Below are 14961 nucleotides of genomic sequence, written 5' to 3' on the forward strand. Positions count from 1 at the left end.
AATGAGTGACACTTCTTATTGTTGAATTGTATATTAGACTTAAAATGTCCCAGTGTTAGAGGTGGTAGTTTTTTGTTTTGTTTTGTTTTTTATACTGCATCTTGCTATGTAGCTCAGACTGACCTCAAACTCATTGTGGAGTCCGGAATGACCTCAAACTCAAGATCCTCCTGCCTTAGCCTGCAGAGTGTTGAGATTATAGGCATGTGCCACCACACCCAGCAGATCTGAAACATGAAGTGGAGGTGACTTGTCTTTAGGCCCTTGATTTTTTATTTGTTTTATGTCTTAAAATAACTTCTAGTTTTTCGTGTGGTGAATTTGCCAAAATGAAGCCACATTCAATTGGCTATGTTGATTTGGGGGCACATGGTAAGAACCTTAGAATATGGGAGCTGGAACATTATGTTTGTATTATAATGGTTTTTAAATCAGGAAGCTCAAATCAGCAAAGCTGTGGAGAAGTTAAGTGTCTTGCTTCAAAGTACAGATAAGAGTGGTAGAAGCAGAACTCTCGTTTATTTTTCTTGTCATTTGTTCAATCTCATGTGGTTTCCTTTTGGTGTTAGAATTAATATTTCTGGGTTTTTTTTCTTTTAATTAAATTCAGTTATCTTTCTGCATTTGGAAAACCTCTTGTCTGCCTGGTTTCAGTATAGAAGGGTGAAAAAAAATCATTTTGCCACCTTGGTAAAAGTATGATTTTGAAAGCTATCTAGTTAAATGACCAGAAATGGTCAGTGATGAGACACTCAGTAGCCTCTTTTACGTTTCTTAATTTGATAACACCAAACCAACTTCAGTTATGCTTTTGCCGTGTAAGGTTCAGAAAGCAGAAGCACAGTGAGGAAGCACAGGAAGTCATATTCCATTCTCCCTGTGCCACCCCAATTTGAAGATAAGGGTGGATCCCACCATGTCTGATTGATAATGTAAGGACCACACTTTCTCAGTTTTAATTTGCCTCCTGTGATTGCCCAGAAGTAAAACTGACTACACAAAATGATGAAAAAAGTGAATGCCAATTTGAATTTATGGAATGAGAAATTACGGTTCCATTGGAAGCTCTTAGTAGGGTGAAAATTGTTAAACCTCAAAGGTAAGGAGTGTCAGCCTTCTTGATGTGTAAAGCATACTCTGGATTTTCATGAAACAGTGTTTACTCAGGAAAATAGTCAACCCAGTGGGGTAAATATGTTCTCTAAAAGTTGTGCCTGTCACTGAGGTGGACCCCTCTTCCTGAAGACCCATCGGGGGAAGAGCTGAAAGCTCAGAGATGTGTCAGGAGTTTCCCACTCCTTTCTGTCATTGCAGTTTTAGTTTTGAGTCTATGTAGTGAAATGTTGTCTTGTGTTCCCTGTTGTGAATGACCCTGGACAAGTCACTTTACCAACCTGGGCCTCATATTCCTTTTTGAAATATGAAGAGATTAGACCGTGATGAACATTCCTTCATTCTCTAAGATTCTCTTATTCAGCTGAATATATTTTAGTTGAATAATTTTTATTTGATATAGAGAGGAATGGCAGCACCCATAACCAAAGAAAGAAAAAAATATTGGGGAGATATGAGGGGATAAGGAGAATTTAGGGTAGATTTGTTCATTGCCACCATTTAGTCTTTCTTTTTTTATACTCTTTAACCTTTTGGGAGAGAGTGTGTCTCTGTTTTATAGAAGAAAAATGTGGATTTCACATTCTACACCATCTTAGACTAGACACCAGGGTCCCTCACTGTTCTGAGCCCACAGGAAGATACTGTTCATGTGTTTGGTTGGACCCAGTGTGCAGTGTGACTCTTCCTTTTCTGTTCTTTCAGCTTGGATTTACTTTTGGCAACGTGGTGGGAATGTACCTGGCTCAGAACTATGACGTAAGTGGCCATATTCATGTCTTATTTGATTCTGTGTAACTATTCCATAGTCTCTTTTCTTTGTTGAGGTAAATTGCTTAAGTGAGGCCATAAATATGAGGGAAAAGTCCTGAATTTTATAGAAAAATTTCTACTGTATTTGAAAAATACAATCTAATGCACAGAAGCTCTGTCCTCTGTATCACCACAAGAGGGCAAGAGTCCATCAGTTAAGGTGGTCTCAGGAGGAGCCTAAGCTGTTGTGTGTGTTAGCCCAGAGTCATTCTAAGTTGGCTCCGAGGAAAATCACGATCTGTGAAACTTTAAAGATTAATTGATGATCTTTTCAACTCCCTTGTCCAGTAGCAGAGATGTCTTAGAATTTTGGACATGGATCTAAACAGTGTGAAGTGGAAATTGCAGCATTAAGCTTATTTGTAGATGGGGAAGTTGAAGATTGGGTGGCGCATCTGCCCATGGGTGAGGGCTCTAGAAGGTATTCCAAACAAACAAGTAAGGGAAACATGAACTTGTGTGGCAAGGTCTTTCCCTTTGTCAGCCTTTGCTTGAGTTATGGTTCTCTAGCAGGGGCTTTCTTGCTTTATATCACATTTACTGCTTACATGTGCAGCTTTCACCTGCACTGGATTGAGGGCTAAGTGTGTCTCTGCAAGTGGAAGTCAGAGTCTGCTTAGAGAGGGACCAGGAGCTTAAAACTTCTGCAATCCTTCACTTGCAGTTAAAGGCTAGGAAACAGCACTATTCAGAAAGTCCCTTTCAGAGGAAAAGAAAAACCTGTGAAACCATTTATCCTTGGAGGAAGAGTAATCAAAGAATAATTAGTAGGTAGATGCAAAATTATAATAATCCTTTTTTCTGTTTAAAGATACCAAACCTGGCTAAAAAACTTGAAGAGATTAAAAAGGACTTGGAAGCCAAGAAGAAACCCCCTAGTTCCTGAGGCTACTGCAGTTCTTCGTTCTGTACACACTGCCCTCCTGCCTCTGAGCAGCATCCCTGACCTCCTGATCCCGTAGCTCTGTGTCACCAGCCTCAGCGATTTTCCTCTTTGCTAGACTGTGTTGCCTCGGAGCAAAAACAGGGCCCCAAGTCAAGAACTACGCTTCACAATTTCAGCTCCTCAAGTCTTCTCATGTCTTCCTTCCATCTCTTTGGGAGGCTTGAAGACTGAAATTATGGTGCTAGGCTAGGTTGGCAAACATGACCTTTATTTAGTAGTTTCTCCCTTGTTCTTTGGGATTCCTACTTCTTGTCAAAACAAAAATTGCTAAGTTTGTATAGCTGATCAGACACAAATAATGCTGAATTAATTAGTGATAAAAGTGGGTGCTTGTTAAACACTTGTTACTAAACTTTTTGTTTTGAAGTATTAAAATTAATATCCAGACCCCAGTTTCTAGTAAATTATCCATTTATTTTATTCTCTTTTCAGGCAAGTATAACTGATAACCAGTAAGTATACTGATAACCAAGTATACTGATAACCAGTAAGTCAATTTTGTATTAATTAATTGAGAAAATATATTCTAAGAATCTTATAAATAGCTGATGAATTAAAAATATGCAGAATAGTATTTTTTGTCTCAGTAGTGTTCATAAATTATTATGTATGCATGTTTTTCCTTAATGATGTATTGGATCTGACTCTTCCCTCAAAAGAATCCTTCTGGAGGTTACAGGTACATTGGACATTACAAAATGAAGTTGATAGAGTCCACATTAAAAAATTATTGCCAGGTGTGGTGGCACATGCCTGTAGTCCCAGAGCTTGGGAGGCTGAGGCAGGAGGATCTCTGTGAGTTTGAGGCCAGCCTGGGCTACATAGTGAGTTCAGGGCCAGCCCAGACTATACAGAATCTCAAAAGACTTGAAAGAAAAAAATATATATATGTATAAAATAAAATTGTTTACATTGCAATTCAGTGATTTTCATTGTTCCATCGAAAGTATGGTCCAAATGCATAATAAAATGAGTACCTCAGCCAGACCTGGTGGTATACGTTCCTAATCCCAGTACTCAGTGAGGCTGAGGCAGGAGGATTGCAAGTTTGAGCCCAGCTGGTGCAACTTAGTGATTTAGTGAGACTCTGTCTCAAAACAGGGATGTAGCTCAGAGTGAAGGCCCTAGTACTACCAAACACACACACACACACACACACACATATACACATATAAACACATATAAACACAAAACCCCAGCATGTCAAAGAGAAGGATTTTTCTCCTCTCTGCAATAGATGCTTTTTTTTTTCTGTAATCAGAAACTACTCTTTTAATTTGTGCCTTACAAATTGTATAATTCATTTTTTTCCTTTGGAGGTGTTGTCTCACTGTTTAGTCCAAGCTAGTCTCAAACCCCCTGGGCTCAAGTGATCCTCCTGCTTTAGCCTCCTGGATGCAGAGACTATAGGCACACCTGATGGTACATGTCTAGTCATTATGGGGTTTTTTTTTTGGTACCGGGGATCGAACTTGGGTCCTTGTGCTTGCGCAGCAGGAGGCGAAACCACTGAGCTAAATCCCCGGCCTATTTTTTTTTTGGTACCAGGGATTGAACTTGGTTCCTTGCGCTTGCGCAGCAGGCAGCAAAACCACTGAGCTAAATCCCCGGCCTATTTTTTTTTTTTTAAGACAGGGTCTTGTTCTGTATTCTAGGCTGAACTTGAACTCAGTATGTAGCTCAGGCTGGCCTTGAACTTGTGGCGATCTTCCTGCCCCAACCTCCTGAGTGCTGGGATTAACAGGTGTGCATCACCATGCCTGGCCATAGTCTGTATTTTTAAATTTAAAATAGTTTAATATATAACTTTTCCCGTGGGTGAAGATACAGAAGTGACTTCCCAAAAAAGGCCTCTTCCCTCCTCCTCGCTCATACAGTTACTGTTACTCTCTGGTTTGAGAAGGAGTTTGTGCCAAACACACACACACACACACACACACGCACATTTATCTACACAAATGATCAAAAATCATACGTACAGGTCTGCCCCTTGCCTCCCCCCACCCCATGGTACTAGAGATGGAACCCAGTGCTTTTGCATTGAGCTACACCTCCAGCTCTTTTATTTTTTATTTTGATTCAGGATCTTGCTAAATTGCCCAGACTGAGCTAGAACTTGGGATCCTCACTTCTCAGCCTCCCAGAGTGCTAGTATTACAGACATGCTACCATGTCCAGCTGTTTTTTTTTCAGCTGTTATTAGAGATCATTCCATACCAGTATGTAAAGAACAAGAAACCTCATTCTGTTTTGGGCTGCATAAGATTCTATTGAATGGATATACCATAATTTAATCTGCTACTGATGAATGTTTGGTTTATTCTTTTGGTATTATGGTGATAACATTGAATCTAATGTTATTACACATGTCTGTGCAGGGTGTAGCTATAAGATAATGTCCTAGAAATATAATTTGCACTGGTATAGGTAAATGTCCATTAGGTATTTTCTTTAAACATTTTTTTCTTCCAGTACTGGTGATTGAACCCAGGGTCTTGCACATGCTAGGCAAGTGCTCTACACTGAGCTATATCCACAGCCCTGTGTTTTGTTTCAGAAGACTTGTTGGGCAATTTTACCTGTAATGCCTTTCTGAAGAAATGTTAGCAGAACTGATAAAATGGGAGGATTACTTAGTGACACCTTATTTTCAGACAGTCATAACAGTGATACTATATGTCATTCTAAAATAAAGTGATTCTGCTTCCCTTTGAAAACAGAACTCTCAAACATGGAGATAAGTTTTATCTCTGTACGACTCATCCTTGTGTGTGGCAGGTTGGGATCCATATGGTTTGGCTCTCCCTAGCAGCGTATGCTTTCTGAAACTGGCATTATCTGTTAAGAGGGGAGCATACTGTCTACTCATAGGGTTTCCATAAGAAATAATTAAGACCATGTACGTGGCATTACACACATTGTTCAGTAAGCAGATATAGTCCAAACATCTTGCTGCTACTTGTGTTTCTGGAGTCACTTATGGAAACAGTTCATGAACCATGCAAAATACATATGTCATTAGATTCTGTGGTTAGTTTCTTAGATAATGATGAAAATTTACAGTATACCACCTGGCTAACAAGATGAGATCTTGAAGGACTAGGTTGTTAGCAGAATAAACTATAGCTTTAAAGGACAAAGGTTTACCACCCTTGAGGATAATCAGAATTCCAAGGCGTACTTAGCAAACTCTTTCCAAAAAAGGATCCTTCTTTTCACCCATGGAAGCACTGTGACTATGTGTGTGGTCTCCCAGAGTTACAGCTTTGGGGACAGTGGTCACTTAGAAGATGAGCTCTCTTTATGTCATACTTTGTAATCAAAGCTCACTTTGACTTAGGGCTTGCTCAGGAGTGACCCATGCCTTTGCTGTTAGAATGATTTCTACCAGAGGTGTCAACCAGCTAATCAGTCCTTTAGTTCAGCTTCACCACACAAATCACACATAGTCAAACAGGCTGACTTCATACCCACTGTTCAGGTACCTTCTATTTTTACATTCTTGCAGCAGTGAAAAAGAGTTCATTTTTCTCAGGCAAGGTGATCTGTATTGAGATATATATTCAAGGAATGTGGAATCATCATGGATTTTAAGGCATTGGATGGGTTTATGGAGACTGATGGATGTTTGGTAGGAACCCTTGCTGCACAGATGAACAGAGCGATAAGGACCACCAAGATGTGCCCTTTGCTTTACCTTAAAAAATACTTGAAAGGGCCGGGGATTTAGCTCAGTGGTTTCACCACCTGCTGCGCAAGCGCAAGGACTGGAGTTCGATCTCCGGTACCAGAAAAAAAAAACTTGAAAACTGTTGATGTGCTTTAAGGAAGCTTTCTCCTGACTACAAAGGGCAGGTTACTCAAAATAATATAGATTACTCTGACATGTCAGGATTGATATTGGAAACTTAATAAATACATTTAACATGAAAGACTTAAACTGTAATCCTCCCAAACAAAGGGAGAGGGAAAGAAATTAACCATATTTAAAATCGAAAGAGCAAAATTTTATGAGTTGAAGTTAAAAATCAACATCTTTAGTCTTTTTCTTCTGATTAACAAATCATGAAATTAAACAATTTATCTGCTTTTGATTTAAAAGTAATTTATTTCCTTTTTTCCAACGCAATAATTCTCATTCATATGAGTACAGAGAAAAGCTGTGTGGTTTTCCTAGTTGTCTGCGTACAGGTTATAGCGCATATGGCCACATGTGTAATGTTTTCATTTCCACTAGCCGGTTCACTCCCTAGATACTGTGGTGCTGTTTGTTTTTCTGCTCAGGTCTCCCACATTTTAAATGCATTTTCTGAGTTATTCCTCCTGGAGAAACACTATATACTGTACTGGAGCAAATGAGACTTTCCTTAAACTGCCAGTCTTGGGTTTTGCCTGTAGCATTTCCATTTCTTGCATAGATGAATTAGTTCTTTTTTCCTTACTGACTACTAGGGCCTTGCCTTGTGGAAAGGAACAGGGCGGTGAAGGGAAAATCTTTTGAGACCTTGCCTGGTCTTAATAGGGAGTTTGTGGTACTTAGAATTTCAAGTATTCAGCTTATATCTTTCCTAAGTCTGGTTGCAATGTATTTAGTCAAGAGGCAAAGACCTAACAGATGGCATATTGTGCAAGGGACTGGGGAAGAAGAAAGAGCTGAAGGAGGTTTTATGCAAAGTGCCCAGGGCGGGCTGTTGTAAAATCTGGGTCCCAGGCCTGCCACAATCACTGCTTTGGTGGCAGGACTGTGTGAAAGGTGTGCAGTTGCATCATAGGTTTGTGCAGGTACAAGGTTGGGACAGAGGAGCTGTGCACGCAGCACAGGAGCTGTGTCCAGCAGTCCTTCAGTGAGAGGAGCCCCAGCACTGGCCATCTGTGTCCTCAGGTCCCCTTCTTTGCCTTTGTGTTCTGGTGTTTCGAGCATCTTGCAGTACTGAGAGGTCCTGGCATTTGGAGATACTGTTTGAAACAATCCAGTCCATATGTGAACAGCCAGCGATGTCAGTCCCTCAGTAGCCACAGGGAGTTGGTTCCAGCCCTCCACCTGTACCCTTGCGGATACCACAAACTATAGGTGCTCTAGTCTTTTACATGCAATGGTACAGTATTTGCATCTGACCCGTGCACATCCTCCTTTAATTACAACATCCAATACAGTGTAAATGACAAAAAACTTTAAGTACACATGTAGTTCTTTTTTAATTTTTTTTTTTTTTTTTGAGTTTGGTTGAGGGTTTGAGTCCACTGATGCAGAATCTGTGGATATAGAGACCCCAGCTGTACTTCACTTGATGGTAAGGTAAAGAAATGGATCCATTCTGGCAGTGGAAAGAAAAGTAGCAATTTTAAAAATTGAAAGATTGATAGTGTACAAAGGTTTGTGACAAATACCAGTGTGAAAGATTGGATGCCATGTCCTTAATGGGTGACTTTGTGGAATTTCAAAGGCAACTTTGACTAAGCAAATTTGATTACATAATTGACGAGAATAAAGTGCAGCTATGTTTAGTGTCTTTGGCTCCTGGTTTCATTATCTGGAAAGTGAGCTGGTATCAGATGACCACGCAGAGCTCTGCCATCCATATAGTGCAATGTTAGAAGATACTCAAATTGTAACACCAAGAGACTACTAAGAAGGGCTAGAAGATAGCCCACGGTGGAGTGACTTTAGGTGACGGGACTGTCATCCCCTATGACTGGCACAAGCTGTCTTGTTTGCCCCAAATCTCTGGACTTGGAAGGAACACTGGCAGTCCTGATGGCGGCCCGTGAACCACACAGTAGTGAGGTGCCAGCTTAAGGGAGGCCCTGGCAGCAGCTGCTGAGACAGAGCTGGCACTGCTTCCCTTCAGGAGTGACTCAGGCTCAAACACCTGAACAGTGGCCAGTAATTCTAAGTGCACTTAATTCTAAGTCAGCTTTTTCTCTTTTTCTTACTATGTTCCCAGAATCTGGTTTAGGGGCTTAGAGTCTGAGTTCAGTAATGGTTCAGAAATGGGATGATGTAATTAACCAGACAATAGCAGTAACACCCTGACTCTTGACCATGCTGAAGTAAATTGACTTGTAGGGAGGCTGGGATGATCAAACCAATAGTAACGTACCTAATGCTGGTGTTTCATTTGGGCTCACTATTATAATTGGCCAAATGTTGGCTAAGCCAGTCGACAGGGCAAAAGTAGCAACACTTCTGGTTAAACCTGGCCAGTCACAGTCTGTGGTTGCATTGTGCGTGTGTTGACTGGCCTAAAAGAAGTATTGCAACTCATATTCCCTTGACCAACTAAAAGTGTGATTTTTATAGATCAATTATTGTGGGGAAACTGCACATGCTATTGATAGTAGTTTAAAATCAGTTAATACAGTAATAACTATGGGAGACTCCTTTTTCCCTAAGACATATTTAGCAAGCATTTGATGGTTGAAATCAGAAATGTAACGGCAGCAAACTGGAGGAAGAGAGCTGTATCCAGCAATGAAAATGGCATGGTCTGGAGGAAAAAGGCCTTCCTTGGCAGTGATTTTTCTCATCAGGGACATTTATTGAGCAGCTACATTTTACAACATTATACATTTTTTGCTTCTTCTTGCAGTTCTGAGGATCAAACTGATGGCCTTGCACATGCTATGAAAGTGCTCTGAGCTAAGTCCTCAGCCCTGGCATACAACACGGTAGATGTTTCCCAGGCACACTCAAGATGTACAGACATCTCTGTTCTCTCAAGGGGCTCACTCACACATAGGAAGTGACCTCTGAGTAGTACCTTTGTCTTCTCAGGATAGGAGGTACTCATTAAAACCAGAAGCAAGCCAATGTAATAGCAGTAATAATGCTTTGGTCTCAATTGTAGTAAGACCAGTATGAAGTTTTCCTCCCACACTTGGCCAAACAATGGTATTTCTGGTTAGTATCACAAGTGTCTTTTCTCTACTTTTTCTTTTGACAAAGAAAATAATGCCAACCTCTTTCTCAAGGAGAACATTTTTCTTTACAGGAATTTGGTGCCAAGGTAAAGGGAAGCCACTGAAGAAAACTGTTAAAATGGAATCAAAATAATGATAAAAAGGACCTAGTAAGAATGGCTTTTTTGTTTCTGTTTTTGTTTTTTTGGTACTGGGGATCGAACTCGGGTCCTTGCACTTGGGCAGCAAGCGGCGAAACCACTGAGCTAAATCCCCAGGAACAATTGCTTTTTTGTGGAGAAAACTTACGATAGAAACACTTGAGATGGCTCGAATTCTAGGTCAGGTTTTTTCCCAGAGGAGACATCACTGATTTCGCTGTCTGCAAAACTAGAATGGTTTGGGTATCTCCGTCAACTCTTGAGAATGTTTTACATAAACCCTAGGGAGGCTGGTCAGTTTGTGAGGCCTCATCCCTAAGGAGCAACTAAGACAGGCTTTCTTTTCCTGGCTTCCAAAAGAGTCAATCAGGAGGACTAGACACAGAAGAGAGAACAGTTTTGAGTTTTTTTGACCAATGGTGCTAAGGCAGGTGGGTGGGGGAGAAGACCCCAACAGCCAAGGACATGGCTGTGGTGGCTGGAGGACCTCTGCTCTTGACTGAGGTGGTAGATGGTAGGTGGTAGATGGCAGGGATGTCCTCCAGCCTGGGACTGGGTGTGCTCCTGGTGGTTTTCTTTGTGGTGCAGATTTGGCCAAGTGCAGCTCCTGTGGCCCAGCCAGTTTGTCCACTGGTGTTAGGCCTGATCAGTGATGTTACTGACCTTAGCCCAGGCTGGAAAGGTGTCCAGGTGGAAGAGGCTAACTCCCCAGGTGTTGATGGCTATCATCACTATCACCAGGCCAATGACGTTGACTCCCAGGCCAGCTTTCACCTGCAGACACAAGGCAACGGTACACCCCATTTACTGTGACCCGGTGCCAGCACATCTCCCCAGGAGAGCCGTATCTAGGCTCCCAGCTTCAGCTCCCACCCATGGGGCCCTGACTGTTGTAATCATTGCCTGGGCTGCTCAGTTGTAGTCATTGCCTGGTCTTGTCAGGTGGCTCAGGACTCTGGAAGACTGGAGACAGGGTTTGGGGCTGGCTCAGGGCAATTAGAATCATCTCCACTTCTTACCAGCAACATTCAGTATACAATGGACATTGTTACTTGGGGCACTGATCTTGGAATGGTAAGAGATATTTCTGCAGTGATATGGTAGGGAGATGTGGTAACACAAACATCTCTTTAAAGCAGGAACTTCTCAGAGCCTTTTCTGTGCTCACACATGAAAAACTTTTAGGAGAGATATTATAGCTTGGATATGAGATGCTCCCCAAAACTCATGCTAAAGGCTTGATTGTAAGCTGATGTGTTTTAGGGGACGTGCCTGGATCATGAGGGCTCTGCCTTCATCATGGATTAACCTATTGATGAGATCACAATTTGATGGAAACAGGAGGTGGGACCTAGTTGAAGAATGGATCACAGGTGTGTGACCTTGAGGACTCTACTGGTCGCAGGCTCCTTCCTCTCTGGCTCTTTCCCTCTCTCTACTTCCTGGCCACCATGAAGTGAAAGCAGCTTTGCTTCACCACCTTCTACCTCACCCCAGGCCTATAACAATGGACTGTGAACTGAAACCTCTGCAGCCTTGAGCCATCCTAGACCTCTCCTTTAGGTGGTTTTTCTCAGTTATCGGTCACAGTGATGAAAATCTAACACAAGGGCTGTATTACATGAAGGCTTTGCCACTGGTACCTTTTTCCCCTCCAAGAAACAGTTTAGGGAAACAGGGCACCTTGGGGTCACAAGTCAGCTGCCTGTGCAGGTCTTTCTGCAGGAAGGTGACACAGGCCTGTCAGCTTCTCTGGCCTCTTCCTTCACAGGGAACTACACCTCAGTGACTGACCCATTGATGTATGTCATGGCACTGATGCAGGTGGAGGGGATTATGAGAAACCATGGACTGGCCGAGCCAGGGCCAGATGGAAAAATGTGTGCAGGAAGGACAGCTGGCATCTTTCTATGGATTAAACAAGCATATAGCATATAGCCAGACTGGTCCACTAACTGGCATTAAACTGGGAAAGTTACAAGGAAGAAAAACAGGTTGGGAAATTATTTCAGGCAAATGACTGACATGTTCTCTCTCTCCTGCCTCTGAACAGAAGCCTAGAGTTGTCTGTTGTCCTGGGCACTTGGGCCTGTGACATGGACAATGGCCCATGCTTTCCAGAAGCTGAGGGGACAGGTTCTGAGGAGCTAAATGAAGGTCCTTTAGAGCTCAAAGGGACCACAGGGAGTATTCAGTTGTGACCTCCTCACTGAGGAAATCAAAGCTGGAGTTAGTGTCCTAACCAGGACTAGGACCCGGGACAGGCTGGTTTCTTGTCATTTAGTGCCTCGGACAAGCACTGTCTGTTCATTAGAGTCCAGCATAGGAGGCAGGGTGAGGGGAGTGGGTAGGGGTACGCAGGAGAAGTGGGAGGCAGAACTCAGTGTGAGCTGCCGGAAGGGTATGCAGGAAGAGAGCGTAGCCTGGCCACCTGCCCCTGAAGTAGCACTGATGACTTGGATGAGCAGTTTGGATGGTGAAAGGACAGGAATATCTGCCACCAGCCACAAACTCTCTTCCTTTCCTTTTTGATATTTATAGGGCTGTTGAGTATAAGTCTGGATTGTGCAAAATTTTGCAGAGGAATAACTTTGAGCAAGGGCAGATTTCTAGATAGTCAGGCCTCAGTAATTTCTATCAGTTTGTTGATCCTTTCTCCAACCCCCATTAGCCCTGGGTATTAAGAGTATCCAGAGACTTTAGGCTGAGGGAGATGGAGGTAGATAGTCCAGTGCTAAGGTCAGAGGCAAAATGTCTCCTCCAAGCCATCTCTTAGAGCCCGGCTGAGAGCAAAGAAATGCCCTGTGGAGGCCTCATTTCCCTGTGTTGCTTCAGGGCATGGGAGAGAACTGAACTGAAGGAACCTGTTCTCATAAAATACCTTCCCCCTTGTGTCATACAATTTCTTACACCTCATCTTTTGTGAATAAACCAGTGGGTTTTGGAGTGAATATCCCTTCTGCTATGCAGAAATGGAAGCACAGATCTGTGCAAGCTCATGCCTCCTGTGCTTGTTCCCACTTTCTCCATTTCCACTTTCTTTCAGGTTAGGGTAAAGAGAGTGTATTACTGGTATTCTTAGAGCTATGGAACAACCAAGAGCCTTTTGACAGGTACCATTCATTCTCCCATCCTGTTGACAGACCCGGGATACTGCTACAGAATAGTAAACTTCAGGAGACAGCTGTGTGACCAGCCATCCCGACACTTGAGATGCTGGGCCGGCAGAAGAGGCTGCCTGCCACTCACCATGTCTTTGATCTGGCAGTGCCCATAGCTGAAGACGATGGCGTTGGGGGGGTTGCCCACTGGCAGCATCACTGCAAAGGAGATGCACATGGTGACTGGGATCAGAGTGTAGAGTGGGTTAATGTGCAGCGTTTCGGACTAGGAGAAGAGAGAAGTCACAGAAACATTAACTTTGAGATTGGGCTTGCATTTCCTGTGCACAGACATGCTTTAAATGGTGCGTGGTGTTGGGTAACCTTAGCTGGACACCATGAGCTCAGGCTAGTGAGGTCCCTGTCCTCTGGGACACACAGTATTCATAGCGGCCCGAATGGGCCTCTCCTGTTCACTTGCTGCCCATAAAAACTCACATAATTCTAGAAGGGATGTTTTGATTTTTTGGTGCTATGTTAAGGAAGTGATTCTTAAAACTTGTTCTTTTGTTTTTTTTCCTTCTCTCCCTCCCTCTCTTTTTCATTCTTTTCTTCCTTCCTTTCTTGTTTTTGTTTTGCAGTACTTGGGTTTGAACCCAGGGCCTTCACAATGAATCTCCAAGTCTTTATTTTTAGTCTTGGGACAGGGTCTTGCTAAATCACCAAGTTGTCCAGGTTGAGCTCAAACCTGTGATCCTGCCTCAGTTTCCAAGAGTGCTGGGATTACAAGCATGCACCACCATACCCTACTTAAACTTTATTCTTCAGCTGAAAAATCCTTTTTTCAAACAAAATTCTCACAAATAAGCTGCTTTGATTGAAGCAAGGATTCCTCATCCTTGGGGTGCAGAGCTGAGGGTTTTTTCCTAGGAAAACAAATTGCTTTATTTGGGATTGAACCCATGGTGTTGCTCTCTGTTGCTATGCTTTCACTAAATCCACTCTGGTGCCCACACAGTGAGATGACAGATGGGAGAAATGGAAGACACTAAGCAATGAGCAAAGAGAGTGGCTGGAGAGATTGTGGGGTTAGAAAGACCACGAGGAGTCTGTTTTCCTGGAGATGGGGTGGGGATTCCTCCTCCTCAAAGGGACAGATACAGCATGTGCATTATCTTTGGGGCTACTTCACCAGGCTAAGATCTGGCAGCTGCTGCCTCTCCTGTTGCACTGGTAACAAACTGACCTGCTGCCCAGGGTGAGGCTGGCCTTCTTCTCAATGCTCAGCATCTCCCAGGGCACAGTGGAAATGGGTGGAGGTCTCGATGACTGTTAGACCTGTGCATTTAGTGTTTGTAGCTGTGTGTGTTTTATTCCATTTTCTGTGGTTACCTCTCTGGGCCTACTGTTAGGTTTTATCTCAGGAGAGAAAAGTTGATGATGATTGTGGGGAAATGGAACTCTAGAGTTTTAGCTTATTGTGTCCATTCTTTTGTTTTTATTCAGGGCTTCCCTTGAACTAATACTCCTCTTTTGGGGAAGGGTTTTAAAAACTTTTGCTGTGATTTATTAATATATCTTCTTATGTATTAATTGCCCTTTGACAAACTTCAAGCTATGGTTTGAACCCCAGTCAGTAAAGGCTGTGGTAAGCTGCTCCCCAGAGCCAGGCCTTCACTGTGGGTCTGGGGCCCTGGTCTACTCACCAGGCTGCACACAATGGGCAGGAAGATGGTGATGGTGGCTGGGTTGCTGACAAACTCTGTGACAATGGACACCAGGATGCATGCCAGCAGGGTGACAGCCCAGGGCGGGAGGCTGCTCAGGCACAGCATCTGCTGCCCAATCCATGTGGAAAGGCCAGAACTCTGCAGAAAGAGGCATTCGGGTAAGAGGTCAAGAAGTAACACACATTCCAGATGGGTTC

At 42.9% G+C, this 14961-nt stretch overlaps 2 protein-coding genes across 7 annotated transcripts in view; one reads left to right on the top strand and one right to left on the bottom strand.

The window, feature by feature from the left end:
• The window catches only part of Stmp1 (short transmembrane mitochondrial protein 1), a 201240-nt gene that overhangs the window by 11131 nt on the left and 175148 nt on the right, over positions 1–14961 (top strand). For 3 of the 4 annotated variants that reach the window (XM_087205900.1, XM_087205899.1, XM_021263641.2), the window contains exons 2-3: positions 1819–1872; positions 3305–3324. In XM_087205900.1, coding sequence (XP_087062026.1) covers positions 1819–1872; positions 3305–3324 — 74 coding nt within the window. Of the gene's footprint in view, positions 1–1818; positions 1873–2737; positions 3447–14961 lie in introns of those variants that run through there. The other variant, XM_013074512.3, reaches the window with a different exon arrangement.
• The window catches only part of Slc13a4 (solute carrier family 13 member 4), a 43887-nt gene continuing 34236 nt past the window's right edge, over positions 5311–14961 (bottom strand). Inside the window, exons 14-16 of one of the 3 annotated variants that reach the window (XM_004851232.4) lie at positions 14741–14902; positions 13183–13320; positions 5311–10707 (exon numbers count right to left, since the gene is read on the bottom strand). In XM_004851232.4, coding sequence (XP_004851289.1) covers positions 10570–10707; positions 13183–13320; positions 14741–14902 — 438 coding nt within the window. In that variant the 3' untranslated portion in view covers positions 5311–10569. Of the gene's footprint in view, positions 10708–13182; positions 13961–14740; positions 14903–14961 lie in introns of those variants that run through there. The other 2 variants (XR_015449115.1, XM_087205894.1) reach the window with 2 other exon arrangements.

The sequence above is a fragment of the Heterocephalus glaber genome, unplaced genomic scaffold (genome assembly GCF_053883595.1).
Source record: "Heterocephalus glaber isolate CG9 unplaced genomic scaffold, H.glaber_assembly_v1.0 deba00000621, whole genome shotgun sequence".
NCBI lineage: Eukaryota > Metazoa > Chordata > Mammalia > Rodentia > Bathyergidae > Heterocephalus > Heterocephalus glaber.